The sequence below is a fragment of the Filicampus tigris genome, chromosome 10 (genome assembly GCF_054856515.1).
Source record: "Filicampus tigris isolate MCC_2025a chromosome 10, RoL_Ftig_1.0, whole genome shotgun sequence".
In the NCBI taxonomy this organism is placed as follows: Eukaryota; Metazoa; Chordata; class Actinopteri; order Syngnathiformes; family Syngnathidae; genus Filicampus; species Filicampus tigris.
In genome coordinates this window covers 12,227,987-12,242,831 of record NC_141226.1, presented here as the reverse complement: position 1 = coordinate 12,242,831, position 14,845 = coordinate 12,227,987, and the positions used below count along the sequence as shown (strand labels likewise).

The 14,845-nt window shown below is 38.6% G+C and overlaps 1 protein-coding gene across 3 annotated transcripts in view; it reads right to left on the bottom strand.

Moving 5' to 3' along the window:
* Window positions 1-1,222: 1,222 nt before the first annotated feature.
* Window positions 1,223-14,845, bottom strand: part of LOC147140842 (unconventional myosin-IXb-like) — a 33,133-nt gene continuing 19,510 nt past the window's right edge. For all 3 annotated transcript variants that reach the window (XM_086042813.1, XM_086042814.1, XM_086042815.1), the window contains 16 exons: window positions 13,599-13,705; window positions 13,433-13,515; window positions 12,199-12,383; window positions 11,904-12,011; window positions 11,644-11,814; window positions 11,528-11,569; window positions 11,308-11,419; window positions 11,005-11,078; window positions 10,718-10,910; window positions 9,500-9,628; window positions 7,038-7,143; window positions 5,698-5,829; window positions 5,491-5,614; window positions 3,843-3,937; window positions 3,637-3,761; window positions 1,223-2,043 (listed from right to left, as the gene is read on the bottom strand). In XM_086042813.1, coding sequence (XP_085898939.1) covers window positions 1,841-2,043; window positions 3,637-3,761; window positions 3,843-3,937; window positions 5,491-5,614; window positions 5,698-5,829; window positions 7,038-7,143; window positions 9,500-9,628; window positions 10,718-10,910; window positions 11,005-11,078; window positions 11,308-11,419; window positions 11,528-11,569; window positions 11,644-11,814; window positions 11,904-12,011; window positions 12,199-12,383; window positions 13,433-13,515; window positions 13,599-13,705 — 1,989 coding nt within the window. In that variant the 3' untranslated portion in view covers window positions 1,223-1,840. The remainder of the gene's footprint in view (window positions 2,044-3,636; window positions 3,762-3,842; window positions 3,938-5,490; window positions 5,615-5,697; window positions 5,830-7,037; window positions 7,144-9,499; window positions 9,629-10,717; window positions 10,911-11,004; window positions 11,079-11,307; window positions 11,420-11,527; window positions 11,570-11,643; window positions 11,815-11,903; window positions 12,012-12,198; window positions 12,384-13,432; window positions 13,516-13,598; window positions 13,706-14,845) is intronic.

The window sequence follows — 14,845 nt, the reverse complement described above, 5'->3', positions numbered from 1 at the left end:
ATGATCACCATGGCCGGGGATCGAACCCACAACCTCCGGGTTGGGAAATGACCACTCTACCACTGAACCATGCCGACTGATTACCGTGCCCACTGCCCACCACTCAGGGATTACACTACACCGGTGTTAGGGGGGCTATAACCCCGTCAGAAAGAAATCTTTGTAACCCCTACAGCATTTTATTTGATATCCATCCATCCATTATCTGTACCGCTTCTCCTCACAAGGGTCGCGGGGCGTGCTGGAGCCTATCCCAGCTGTCTTTGGGCAGTAGGCGGGGGACACCCTGAACTGGTTGCCAGCCAATCGCAGGGCACACAGAGACAAACATCCGCACTCACAATCACACCTAGGGGCAATTTAGAGTATCCAATCAACTTACCATGCATGTTTTTGGAATGTGGGAGGAAACCGGAGTGCCCGGAGAAAACCCACGCAGGCACGGGGAGAACATGCAAACTCCACACAGGGAGGCCGGAGCCGGGATCGAACCCACGACCTCTGAACTGTGAGGCGGACGTGCTAACCAGTCGACCACCGGCCGCCTTTATTTGATATTCTAAAATATATTCCTAATTATTTTCTCAGTTTTCCTCATCACATAATAGTCTTTTTTTCCCTGCGCATCTTGTATGCCATCTATTAACCTGTGTAGTTTGCATAGGATATAATACGGTAGTTTTATTGTGACATGGGCAACTTTTATGGGACTTCTTGTTGCTTTATTTTTACAATCTGTATGGGATTTACGGTTTTAATATAAATTTTATTGGATTTACCGTAATCTTTTTGTTACCTGAGCAACTTCAAGAGGATTTATCACAGTTTCTATTTAACCAGCACAACCTTTGTTGGACTTACAGACATTTTTTTGTGACATAAGCAAATTTTAATGGGATTTCTTTCATTTTTATTTTTACCTGCGCAAGTTTTATGGGATTTACGTTTTATTTTTAACCATACAACTTTCAGATTTATAATAATTTTAACACCTGCAACTTTTATGAAAATTACAGCGGTCTTTAAACTTTTCAATTTTTAAAAATGTGATTTACATTGGTCTTATTTTAACCTGTGTAACTGGAATTTCTAGGAGTCTTTTTCAACCCCTGCGATTTTTGCAGGATTTACAGCCAACTTATTTTAGCCACTAATTGATATATTGATTTCTTTGTTTGTAAATTATGTGTTTAGTTACATTTTTACTCTTCTAGGAGGCAAATGAAAAAAATGGTCAGTTTATTTCAAGGAACAGGTCAAAAGTAGTTAGCTTGCCATAGACGCTACCTATAGAAGATATACAGGTATGCATATATGGAAGGAAAAAAATCAAAACATGAGGAAATATGTCAGTCTAAAAGGCAACAATAGGGAAATTAGATCAGTCAATGTAATACAACAAAACAGCAGCTGGAAATACTATGTACAATACTAGAACTGTTATTTTTGTACAGTAAAACTTTTTTTGTTCATATAGTCCATATCTCATCCTTGCAGAAGTGTTTCATATTTAGTGCCTTGATAAAACAGTAAGATGACAATATAGAGGGTTGCTCTCAAACAAGTGATGATGTCCTCCGACAGCCATGCAAAATTTGATGAAAAAATACATTGCAAATGTTTATTATCAATTTGTGGGTGACATGTTTCAGTGAGGTTTTATGTCTTTTCAGAATGGTATGGCAGATTGCATCAAATGTTCACGGTGCTGCATATGGCCACCGGGCAATAGGTTCCCCACTCTAATAGCAAAATTTATAATGGTGACATGCTGTATTGTTTATCAATGTTTCCATGGCAGCACTGTCAGACAAAAGTGCACACCACAACAAGGGTGGTGTTAACTGACTGTCGCGTCCTCCTCTTTTTCCCTCTCTTCATCAATGTAAGGAATTGCCACGTTGTCAAAGCCCCCACTGAACGCTTGTTTGCCATCCATGGTGGGCGAGTTGGATGCAGCAAAGCATTCGGGCTTGATGATGTCCTCCGGCACGTGTATGACTGTGCTCGTCGTGTCGACTGCCAGCGGCGCGCTTGCCTGTGCTGCAATCACAAGTCAAAGATGTTACACAACCCTACCTTACAGTTCATGTGAAGTGGATGCACAAAACATTGTGAAGCGACTACACGCCAGTCAAATGGAATGCTACGCAACAACCTAAACAGTTTTTCAGATGAATGAGAGATTTAAAAAAAAAAAAAAAACAGTTGTACAGTAGACCCTGCTCTGTCGTGAGGTCTTTGTCCCAGACCACCCTCTCAAAAAGTGAAATCAGTGATATAGAAAATACCCAATTAAAACATTGTATATGCATGTTTGTTTTTTTTAAAACTTTTATGACACTTACATTTTTAAAGTCTTTAAACACACTTTTAAAATACAAACATATATTGACAGAAAAAGCAAGAGCAATGGATAACACAAATATTGTAAAAAAAGTGTACCGATTCCTCTGTGTTTACGCTAAACAAATCCAAATTTTCCAAACGTATCACCTCACAATATATAAATAATCATGCCCAAAGATGGACATTATAAATTGAGCTTGAAAGTCGTCTTTTTCTGTAAGCTTGAAAAGCAATGGCAGGACTCATTCAATAATTGAATTATTGAACATTCAATAATTCATCATTTTCAACAAAAACTAGACTGTGCTGAAATACAGTACTTCCCACACGTCTCAAACTAAATAAGCGTGCTGCTATCTAGTGGTCAAAAGTGGAATTACAGCACACTCAATACACAGGAGAGTTAGACCAAAAACGGTTATTTATCACATTAAGCCTGGGAGCGCATAACCGCGTTTCTACCACTAGAGCCTGGAGCACTGTTGCGTCTTTCTACCTTTAGAGCTGGGAGAGCAGATACGTCTGTGTCTTTTTTTTTAAATCCAATTCTCAGTCTCTTAGCCAATATAATGCATCAGAATATACACGTGACGGTGTCGCGAGACCGCAGAGGATGTCGCAGATTTTTCTTTGTAACAGAATAGAGAATGGTAATTACCACTCGATTTTTTTTTATTAAAATAGTGCTTCACTTGCACTGACACATTATTTTTACATCTTTGATTGAAACATAATAATATATTATTATTTACTAGTAAATACTAATAAACTCTGCATGTGTGAAAGCCACATGTCTAAGCTCTCTAATTCTTTTAGAATTATGTTTCTGTCTGCTACAGGGGCTGTGATATTAATTATTTTGTAAGTGTTGAATTTCTGGGAAAACTTCAGGTTTTCAAGGGTAATTCCAAAGGCGACCGACGGTTTTGGGGAGCTGTTGAGCCAGGCGCTTTAGGCCTTAATGGGTTAAAAAAAAAAAAAAAAACCAAAAAACCATGAAATAGCGGGACCACAAATCTGGAACCCATGATGGAGAGGGGTTTACTGTATAATTTTTGGAGGGTGGGAAAAGGTTACATTTTGAGTAAAAAAGTAGAATAATTTCAGGGAAAATTTGTACATTTGATAAATAGTAATTTTCCAGAAAGAGAAAAACTATTTGAAAGAAAAAATTGGGATAATTTTCCACGGCACAACTGGTGACCACTCATGGCATACTAACTAATGTGCCACGGCAGACTGGTTGAGAATCACTGGGTTGGACAACCTTAGCCCCTTATTACTGACCTTCCGAGTCCAGACTGCCGAGGCGGTCATCCAGACTCTCCGTGCTCATGGACGACGACGAGTCCAGGATCTCATTGTCGGAGTTCTCCTGCTCCAGCTCGGGTAACCTGCAGGCCAGGTCCAACCTAGCGAGGTGTTACACAGAGGCTTTACTGTAAACACCCACAAACAGAGTAAACATTGCTCATGAAGCCATCGGCTCTCACTTTTCCTGCTTGATGGACTTGATTCTTTCAATGAGAGTGCGCTCATCCGAATCCGTCTGGTCAGGAATTTCCAGCTCAGATGGTTTCTCCACAATCTGCACAGAGAAGAGGAAGGCCATTCATTATGTTATGGAACTCAACTGGTGCTGCTGTTTTGGTTAGCAACAAAATTAAAATGAGTTCAGTTAACCTTTTGAGTTTATTTGCTTTCATTCCTGAGGGGTCTATCAGGCAGTCATTCAATTGTCTTCAACGGATGACAACAAAATGATATTGTGCTGCTGTTTTTGTTGGCAAAAGGGTAATGTCTGTGTATGACTGTGTCTGTGTATTTTTCTCCTAATACATTATATTTTTCTAATGTTGTATTATTTGATGTGTGTATCATCACAATTTTTGCATTCTGATCAGAATTAACTCTTATACTGTTGCGTGTACTGTTACTTTAACGAAGAGCTCAATGTGTACGATGTAGCTATGTGGAGAGTGCTCATGCGTCATGTGGTGGTAAACGGTTTCGTCAAGCTTTTAACCCGTAAGTCGGTTCCTTCACCTATAAGTGGACGCGAATGTATGTGAATACTGTGGTTAGTTAGCCAGCTAATGAACTTTAAACCAACTGTTAAGCAGTACAGTCAATGAATCTAATCTCCGCAGTGTATCAAACCTTGGCCGTTAGCCTCTCTCTCTTTCTCACGCCATCATGCATGGAGAAAAAATGAAAGGTGTTTTCCCCAGAGAGAACTTCTCCACAGCTAGTTAGTTAGCTTAGCTTTAGGATGCCCCGGATCCTGCTCATATGGAGGATTTATTTTGTACCACAACAACTGACCTGGATTCTATCTTAGGCCACAATGTGGAGTGGGATCCTACTTAAAGTAAGTCATGTTAAAATAAAAAGTTGAATTTTTTTCACGTTTTAGGAGTTAAAAAAGAGTGGCAGGCAGCCACCAAGATACTCAACGCTGGTGGCTGCCTGCCGCTATACTTTCCAGTTCAATAGATAAAATTTGCAAAGGGACTACGCGGCTGAAAGCTCTTTGGGCACACACCGTATGATGTAGTTACTGTGGTATTTTATATATTTGTAATATTTTAAGCATTATTGCTTTGGCAAATGTGTGGACTTGTCACATCAGTATAGTTTTTTTTCAAATATTTTTGTACTTTCGGCTATTTTTCTTTTTTGTATTTTTTTTTTATGTTTAATTTTTCTATAATATAGTTGATCTACGTTTAATATTGCATACACGTGTCTAATTTTTGTTCAAAAAGTTTTTCCTAATATCCTTGGATTTTGGTCACATTTTTAGAGTTGTCATAGTTCTATTTTTTTTTCATCATTTGTTATTTTTACCTAATATTTGAATATTATTTTGCATGTTTCTTTTTCATGTTTTTGTCATGATATTTGTGTATTTTTTGCATCATATTTGTGTAGTTAGTTTTTTTTTAATTTATTAAAAAAAATATTTGCAGCATAATTACTTGGGCTCTGTGTGGCCTTCATGTTTTGCCTCTGCAAATCCCCATCTGTGAAGGTGTAGACCTGGCCTTGGCTCAGGGCTACGCTTCACTGAGTGGAGTTGTCATTTGCCCAGTTTAATATGAGGATCAAAGAATGAATCAGAACCCGCCCACATCTTACCGTGTTTTGTCTCTTCAGCTTGAGTTGATTGACAGCCAAAGCCTCAGCGTACTCCAGCTCCTGGATGTTCTGCAGCTTCTCCTTGTAGCGCCTGAACTGCTCCGAGATGAGGATTTCCACGCACCTGAACACACACACGCAAACACGTACGGCAATGCGCAACCCAAGCACTTGTAGAGTGTATCTCTAGTGCTGAGTGTGACTCACGTGGTTGTCTTGCCAACGTCCTTCATGCCGAGGAAGGGGTCGTCGAAGTTGGGGGAGCGCAAGATGCATGGAGCGAAGACGATGGCGAGGGAGCTTGGCGTCATCTTATTGTAGTCTTCCTCTTTGGCTACCCTGGAACCAAACACATAAGCACACTCACAATAGGCTTCATGCACCAATTTCTATCTTTGTACTTGAATTTGTGCATGACCTGCAACCAAATTTAGGGTTAGCCTCATACCATGCAAACGCACAAATAATGATGAATCAGCTTCTGAAAAAATGACAACATTTACTCAAGATGTACAAGTTACTGAAACTATAGTCATTTCTGTAAACACTAATAATAAGTTTAACAGTAATAAATCAAATTTGCCAATGACTTGACTAATAAAATTCACATGAAAAGGTCACTTCTCACGTTCACCCTTGTTCCGTTCAAGTGCTTGTATGCTCTTCACTAAAACAGTATGAGTGTATCTCCCACGCTGTCCGTCTGTTGGAGGCTGTCACTCAAGAGCAGACTGCGCACCCGGAAATCCATCGAACCACTCTCACTAATCCAATGCTTCAGAGTTTTCATATCGATCAAGTAGGCGTAGACATGCAAACTACTGTACAAATCTCAAACATTTTCACAAATGCACAGTTAACAAATGACTGTCAAAAAGATCGGAGGCACACACGTCGCCCAGCATGTGTTAAATATTTTCTGTCGCTTCCAACACTAATGTCGAGAATTTCATCCAACTCCAAATGCCTTTTTTCTGTGCTATATTTATTCCCTACTCTCCATTTCAACAACTTGTGCAGTGTTTGTTTCTTGATCGGCTCATAATTTGTTTTTGCGATGCATCTTTTGTGTACAGCATTCTCTACTTTAAGTTTGGAATTCATTAAAAACAATTGACCTCATTATTATATGTCAGGTTCTGTGTTCAGCAAGATTTCCGATGATACGAACCTTCTGAAAATAGGATAAAGTTATAGATGCTTAGGGGCCATCTCTCACAATTGTTTCTTTTTTTTTTGAACCTCTGCGCATTGTTTGAGATGCGTATAACAGATGCCCTTTTTGTGGGAAAAATGGGCGTGGGTTATGCAAATTAGGGTGCCTCGGGCACACACTATCATTTAAAATGAATTCTGATTCACCAACATGCGCACAGTGGTGCAATCAAAATAGGCCCGGTACGCATGTCATTAAACTGGCGGTGATTTCGCATATACGCTCAACTTGTGCAGATTTACTTGTGAATGAGGCCCAATGTCCTTAAGATGCCTTCAAAAAGGTTTAAAATGATGCTTGTAATGACAGTATGTATAATATGTCTTTTTACCGCACAAGGTGGAAGATGAGCCGCTCCAACGTGTTGTAATTGGCAAGGGGAAGTTCATCCACCTTTTGGTAGACTGCCCGTATTCTCTCAGCTCTCTCTGGAAACTCTGCAAACAAAGAACTGATTGGGTCAATGAACTTCCAGAACATCAGAGATGGGGGCGAATGAGTTCAGGAAAAGACCGTCCTGCAATATTTCAGGCAGATACCTTGATTTCGATTTGAGTCACGATTGTCTTCAAATCAACCTTAAATACAATATTCATTATGTACAGTGGTACCTCTACTTACGAACGTCTCTTCATACGAAATTTTCAAGTTACGAAACGCCTAAACAAGAAAATATTGCCTCTTGTTACGAAAGAAATTTCAGGATACGAAAGGTAAAAATACAGTATGGTCTGCTACTGGCAGCTCCATAGTTTCCTGAACGCAACATACTCATAGCTGCTCTGCCATTGGCTATTACCTAGCATCTTCCTAGCATCCCATTGGCTAAGGGCTCTACCGTATGTGTCTATGTGTATAGATAGACAGGTAGATAGATATTAGGGATGTGCGCGACTAGTCGTTTAACCGTCTACGATTTATTAAACGTTTTGTATTTTTCTAGTCGGTTAAACGCGACATTAAGTATCACGCATCTTGTTCCACAGAACAAGAGAGAGAGATAATTGCTCCCCCCCTAAAAAAATCCTATTTTTTTTGTGTAAGCGTTCATATTTCATTAAATATGCGACCTCTGTCTTGTCTGCTGTATGAACACATGCATCGTCAAAGTGGCCCGCCTGCGCAGAGGAAGCGACGACGTCACACCCGACGTTGTGTTTGCGGAAGTAAATGTCGTCCAGCGTGTCGGGGCATTCAAGTGATTAGAGAGCAGGTAAAAATAAATACAGCATTTGGGGGAAATTATGAGGCGAGGCTTTATTATCTCATTTCATGAAGACATCACTAACGATGACGTCACGTCATAACCGTGCGTAAAAAAAATCAATCTATCTGAGCCGTGGCTGAATTACTACGATCGCCACAAATGTCCACTTTATGCTTCACGTGGGGTTAAGTGGGATTAAGTTAAAGTAAAATAAAAAGTAAATAGTGTTACTCAAAACAACTTTGCAGATTCAATCCCCCTGCTGCCAGCATTTTCTCTCCGCCTACACGGAGCGCATCTTGGGCTTTGAATTCAATATGCATTAAAATTCAAGTTTTCTTCCTTATAGACTAGTCGACTAGTCGCAAATAAAATTTGAGATTAGTCGGCGGGCAAATTAGTCGCAATTTCCATCCCTAATAGATATATATGTGATAGATATCTCTATGCAGCGTCCTCGTCAGTCGCCCCTCGGGCCATGAGGTTTTTCCGATAGTTTTACGAGAATTTGAAACGAGGAAAAGAAAAAAAAGGAGAGAATCATTTTTTTTGTCCAAACAAACAAAGAAAGAGATAATAGAAAAGTATGAAAAAGGGATGCGTTTAGTTGATCTCGCTAAAGAATATGACCGTGATGTATCGACAATTGCCACATTATTAAATCAGTTCTTTACAAAATGCCAGGCAAAAACCACTCCTGAGAGAGAACATGAACCAAAGAGGGCAAAAAGCTATGAGGACAGCAATTAAAAAGTAAACTATGCACAACTCTCATTTATTGTGCAATAATCTAATTTTAACATGTATTTGTTACATGTTTTGATGCATTTTTATGCTCTATAAAACATTTATGTCTGAATATTGGGGGGCTTGGAACGGATTAGGGCAGTTACATGTTAAACGCAGCTCTATTTACAAAATTTTCTACTTAAGAAATTTCTCCCAGAATCGATGAATTTCGTAAGTAGAGGTACCACTGTGCTGTAAAGTAACATTTACAAACAACAGAAAATAAAAGTCAAATGTTATAAGCTATTACTTTAACAATGCAAAGACACTAAAGAGGCTTCATTTTATGGTTCAAAATAGTGCAAACAAACGTAACATATCTGATAATATAAACAATCAATATTCTATAACATACTTTAGTATAACATATGGTTCGTCCTAGCTGATGTAACCGATTCATTTCTGGTTCTTTATGTGTGTGCTTACTGTGTCGCTGTTCACTTTTCTATTAGTCTCTCTCAAGACACTTAATAATGAACCTGTTTGTACAGTAGCTGGTTGCACTTCATTTTAACGCGGTTCCAGCCAGACTTCTGTGAAAAGTGTACTGTGTACACTTTGGCACTCTTTCACATGAGCTGAGCCATCTCTCTTCTTGCTTGCTGTGTTACAATTATTTTAAATTGTATTTAATTCCATCTTTACTGTAAATAAATGACAATATTATGGAGTGCTATTTTTCCGTCTTTACAGTGAATATATGACAATATTAGGGAGTGCTATTTTATCACAAGCATGGTCTTGGAATGAATCAATCTCTTATCTCAAGGTACCATTGTACATTCATACGGACTCACCCACAGCATGCAGGAAGTCACTGTAGAGAGAAAACGTCATGAGTGGGTCAGGCAGTTCTCGGAGCCAACGTTTCAAAAGGCCTGTGATGGTGTGGATGGGGTAGTTCTCCAGATTGGCCGCCTCGGGGTCTAACGCCACAAAAACAGTGCAAATCAGCAAATGTTGAGACTTTATCTCAAGGGGCACCAAAGGTACATTCTTCACAAAGATATTTAGCTTTTTTCGGAATGCCACAAAAGAGGGGTAACTATAAGTCGGGGTTTACATGAAGCCTTGTATTCAGATTAGAATAAAACCGAATGACCAAACGTGATGAAAATGCTCCATATAAACAGCTTAATTAGATTTTAAATATATATATATTATTCACAGGTGTGGTATATTCTTAACTTATGTAACAAATGTCATGTAAACAGCTCAATCGGAATAGCCAGACTGCGTTTGGTGTGCACTGGTTCTGTCTTGAGGTAATTGCATAGCAGCATTGTCGTGTACGCACTTGAAAATGGCAGCGTCCTACCAGCGCACATCTGTGATGGGACTCGGGACTGGAGAACTTATTTTTAACTACTTGCAACTTGCTGTTATCAAGCTGTTGCTTTAATAAAAGGGTTGAAAAAAAATAGTACTGTGTGCTAAATAAACCAATGAACTCCATCGTGATGAATCACTTGTTTACATCGATTCCCCACGTGTCACACGTCAGCAGTTTTTTCGAGATCTTCAGTTGAATAATGAATGAATGTTGTAAACCCAGCTGCTGAGGAAAATTGTGATGATAATCACAAGAGAAAAAGTAACTGGTTTACACAGGAAATTGGCTGAAATACAACAACTTAAATACACAAATTCATTTTCAGCATTTTTAATTTTGTCTAAAATCTGTATATTTTCTACTTTTTTACATTTTCTATTTCTATCATATTTTTGGATTTTCTATAACATCTGGATGCATTTTCAGCAGATGTGTATTTCTATTGAATATTTTGCGTTGTTGTCTATAGAAGAATTGAAGAAAAATATTTCCTGTAATATTTTGAGCATTTATAGCTTTGGCTCTTGTTAGTGTGTTGAAGTGAACCATGTGCCCCTACAGCGACCAAATCCATGAGTTAATTGACATTTTGACCCAGGAGGGAATTTGGGATTTGTAATGCCTCGTTTCTAAACGTTATTACACTATTAGTGTATTCATGCGTCGATCAGTCGCAGCTTACCCATCTCCATGATTTGATGGAGTTCACGGGCACGGCACGCGGAGCCCGATTTGCGATAGATGCCCTCGGTGTAGAGGCCGTTCATCTCCACGTGCATCAGCAGCAGCTCCACCACCTTAGGCACAGGGTTGGCCTTGCTGGTCAGGACGCAAACGTGCACCCCGAAGTGAAGTCCACCAGGTACGCTGTCATCCTGACGCAACAAATATGACATTAGTTGTGTGTGTCTGGTGTGTGCGCACGCATCTTTTTGTTTTGAGCATTTTCTGAAGGCCTCTGTTTGTTACCTGGCGGGCGCAGCGTGTTGAGCAGTCAGTGATGATTTTGTTCAAGCATTTCTTGTGACATATTAACTTGCACGCTACAAGGCAAACAAGAGTTAGTCGACCATATAACTGATCAAATGTTTATATATATATTTCATATTTCTTTTTGCAAAATGGTGACGATAATGATAACTGTCACCATTTTGCTCATAACAATCATGGTATGAAATGTTCAGAACATTTCATTTTCCATTAGACATTGTGTACCTACCGAAGTGCCGGCAAGCACATGGCTACATGTTTTTCCGACACGTGTAAACGTACCGCTGCACATGTAGGCTTTCTCCATTCCCCAGATGTAGGAGCCGCACAGGTCGCATGACTGCATGATGTTCACTTGGTAGGTACTGAAGCGGTGATCAAGTGGACCATCAGGCTGTCATAACAAAAACAAAATAGTTTGGAAGTTTAGATGCACATCGTTTTTTAAAAAAAAAAATTTATTCCTGCAGTAAATCTATAAGAATTTACACAGTCATCTTACACATTTGTCCTTCTTCCTTCTCTTTTTTGTCATCTTTGTAGCCTAAAGGAAGACACAGTGTTTTCTTATCATATTCATAATACAATTAAATTCACTAATATGGCAGCAAAAGTGACCTTGACTGGCTCTGGGTCCATCCTTTTAATCTCGCCCCTGATGAAGCCGTCCAGCATCGACTGAAACAAGTTGACCACAAGCGACACCTCGTTCTTATTCTTGGAGCCGGCCAGAGAGCTGACTTTGTTTTGGTAGCCTTTCATTAGATCTTTGTAGCCGATCTGAGGCTTCTGTGGAGCGCAAATAGAGCATTAAGTTAGGAAAAAATCCAGGTTCTTCATGTATACAGTACAAGTAGGGTATGGACACGTGCACTGACCTGCAAATAGAACATGCCTTTAATGGTGTCTCTGAACTGCATGGTGGCCGTGAGGAAGATGCTCTCTGTTGGTGACAGCTCTTTAATTCGTGTTCTGAAGTCATTCACCTGAGGGATAAAAGGTAAAGCATAGAAAATTCATAACAACACACACTGACTGTGCGACTTATAATGGATTCAATTCCAATAGCTGATTGGAAAAAAAAAAATCCTTTCCAAAGTTAACCACTGATTGACCACTATGTTTATTTTATTTTCTAATTTTTATCTAATAAAAGTGTTTTTTTTGTCTCACTTGGTTGCCGAGAAATTCATCTAGGTTGCGCAGCTCTTTGGTGTCTTGGATCTCACGGTCCAGTGAGATGTTCCACTGCAGGGCTCGCGTGGCCCGGCTAATTTTGATGGTAGGGTTGCGAGCCACCCGCCCGGAGTTCTGTTCGGGCATCCTATAGGGATGAGGCTTGTAGCTGGGCAAGGTCACTATGGGGAAACAACATATTTAAGTTGCCCTAAATGTAAAGGAATATTGAATTTTTATGTTACCATTTTATCTATACACCAAGATCAAATATTGTTACTGACATATATTGTAAGGGCAAATACCAATACACCAACATACAATATTGTGATATAGTGTATGTATATCGTGTTAACGTGTTATGATGCAGTGTGTAAACACAGTCAACAAATATCAGTATTGTGCATTATCTTTTACAATAGACTATTAATACACCAGCAGCAACAAATCCGTATTGTGACGTTTGCTGTCATTATCCCTATGTATTGATTGACGAGAATCAAGTAATGCTGGTATATCGATACTATACCCCAGTAATATGTCACCTTTTACAATTTAGATATTTGATGCTGGTCAATCAATAGAGTGTCCTAACAGTTAACAAGTTGTATCACAATATAGATATTTAATGTGGGTGTATTGATACCATATCATTATGAAATATCAAAATATGGATATTTAATATAACTGAATTGAGCCTGCACCCTAATGATGCATCACTACTGATGCATATATGACATATACTGATACTGTATATGTTGCTGGTGTGTCAATACTGCAACACAACAGAAAAACGATATGTCCCAATATCAATATTGGATGGTGTATAAACTGAATCGTAATAGGAAAAAATATCAATATCTAATGCTTGTGTATCAATATTGCATCATTATTAGACATCACTACATCAAATGTTCATGCTGGTCTACTGATATTGTAGCATTACAACCTATCACAGAATTAATATTTGCTGCTAGTGCAATTCGGGATTATCCAAAAAATCATTATTTGATGCGTATGTATTGATAGTGTACATGTACAATAAAAGGAATATCAACATTTGATGCTAGTGTATAGCAACTGATTAATATCCAGTAAATTACAATATTTTGTCAACAACACTGTTATTCGTGTATTTAGTGACTGACCACTAGATGACAGATTATAACACCACACTTCTGATTGCCCTGCCTTCAGCAACCCATCTCAATTTTAGCGTATAAACGCTTACCAGGTTTATCTTGCAAGGGAGTGTCGTTGTTGGTGTGTAACTTAGGCGCTCGCTTGCGCAGGAATCTACTAAGAAACCAAATTCTATAGCAAAAAAAAAAAAAAATTCAGCAGCATGTTTAAAATTATACACAACTGGGTGCATCATGCAGAGGTTGGGGTTGTACTTCTCAGGGGTGGTGAGCTGTGACTGGTTGGATCGATGTAGTCCTGAGTCCTCATTGGAGCTCCTGGCGGGAAGGCTGTACCTGGACCCGTCCGGCTCCGTGGGAATCTATGACGTAGGCAAGAGTGTCAATGGTGTTCAAAAAAAAAAAAAAAAAAAAACAACAACAACAAAGAAAAGTCCCACCCACCCAAGTCTTTCGTAACCCCAGCCCATCTCCTGCAGTTCTCCCACCACCACACCATTTGCATGGCATTTAAAGACCTTCACCTTGAAACGCATGTCATGCAAAACTGCACCGTGTGTTATGGTCACCAACCATTTTTTTTGGCTTCCTCATGCTTGCACACACACAACAAATGGCTTTTTTATTTTACCTTTTTTAATTTTTAGTCTTTGGTTAAATTTTTTGATTGTAAGAAACTTCCTGGCTCCAGTTTATGTACTGCATCAACCTTTTAAAATTAAGTGTAAATTATTAAAATTAAGTAGAAAATAAATAAATAAAAATAAAAACAATAAAAAATAAAACTACAACAAAAAATATAATTTTAAACATGTAAATGCAAAGTAATTATATAATTATATAAAAAATATATATTTTTTTAAATGCAGTTTGTCATTGTATTTATGGGAAGCAACAGCCTGGCTACGGTTGTAGATCTAGATTTTAAATTATAGATGGATAGATAATTATTAATAGATTTTTTTTTTTAAATGATGACCCATTCAAATGAATTGAAAGGCTCACATGATCAGTTTATACTATTACTATTTTACTTTTAATAGCAGCAATTAGTAAACCAAAATTTGAAATTAATAATTTGAATTATAAATAAATGAAAAAAAATCTTTACTTCTATTTGAATCCATGCCTTGGTACAAACCATAAAACCTACCTGGATAGTGTTTTAAAATGTTGAGGACGACAAAGCATACCCATTAAAATCCGTTGAGAATCAGCAATAGATGACATGATTTTAAAAAAGTGTTTTTAAAAAAACGCATAAAAAATAATTTAAAAAAAAGATGAATTGCGGTGCAGTCCAAGTAGTTTGCATTCCTGCCTTACAGTCGAATCTCGGCATAGTCCCTCCTGCGTGAACCATGTAGGTTCATGTATCGGTTACTTGCTAAATGATGTGCCCAATTCAATAACTTAATGTGCAAATCAAAATGGTGAGGTCTAACTCAATGAATGAGAAGCGTTCCCTTTTCTTTCTATAAGCAACATCGGTCCCACAACAT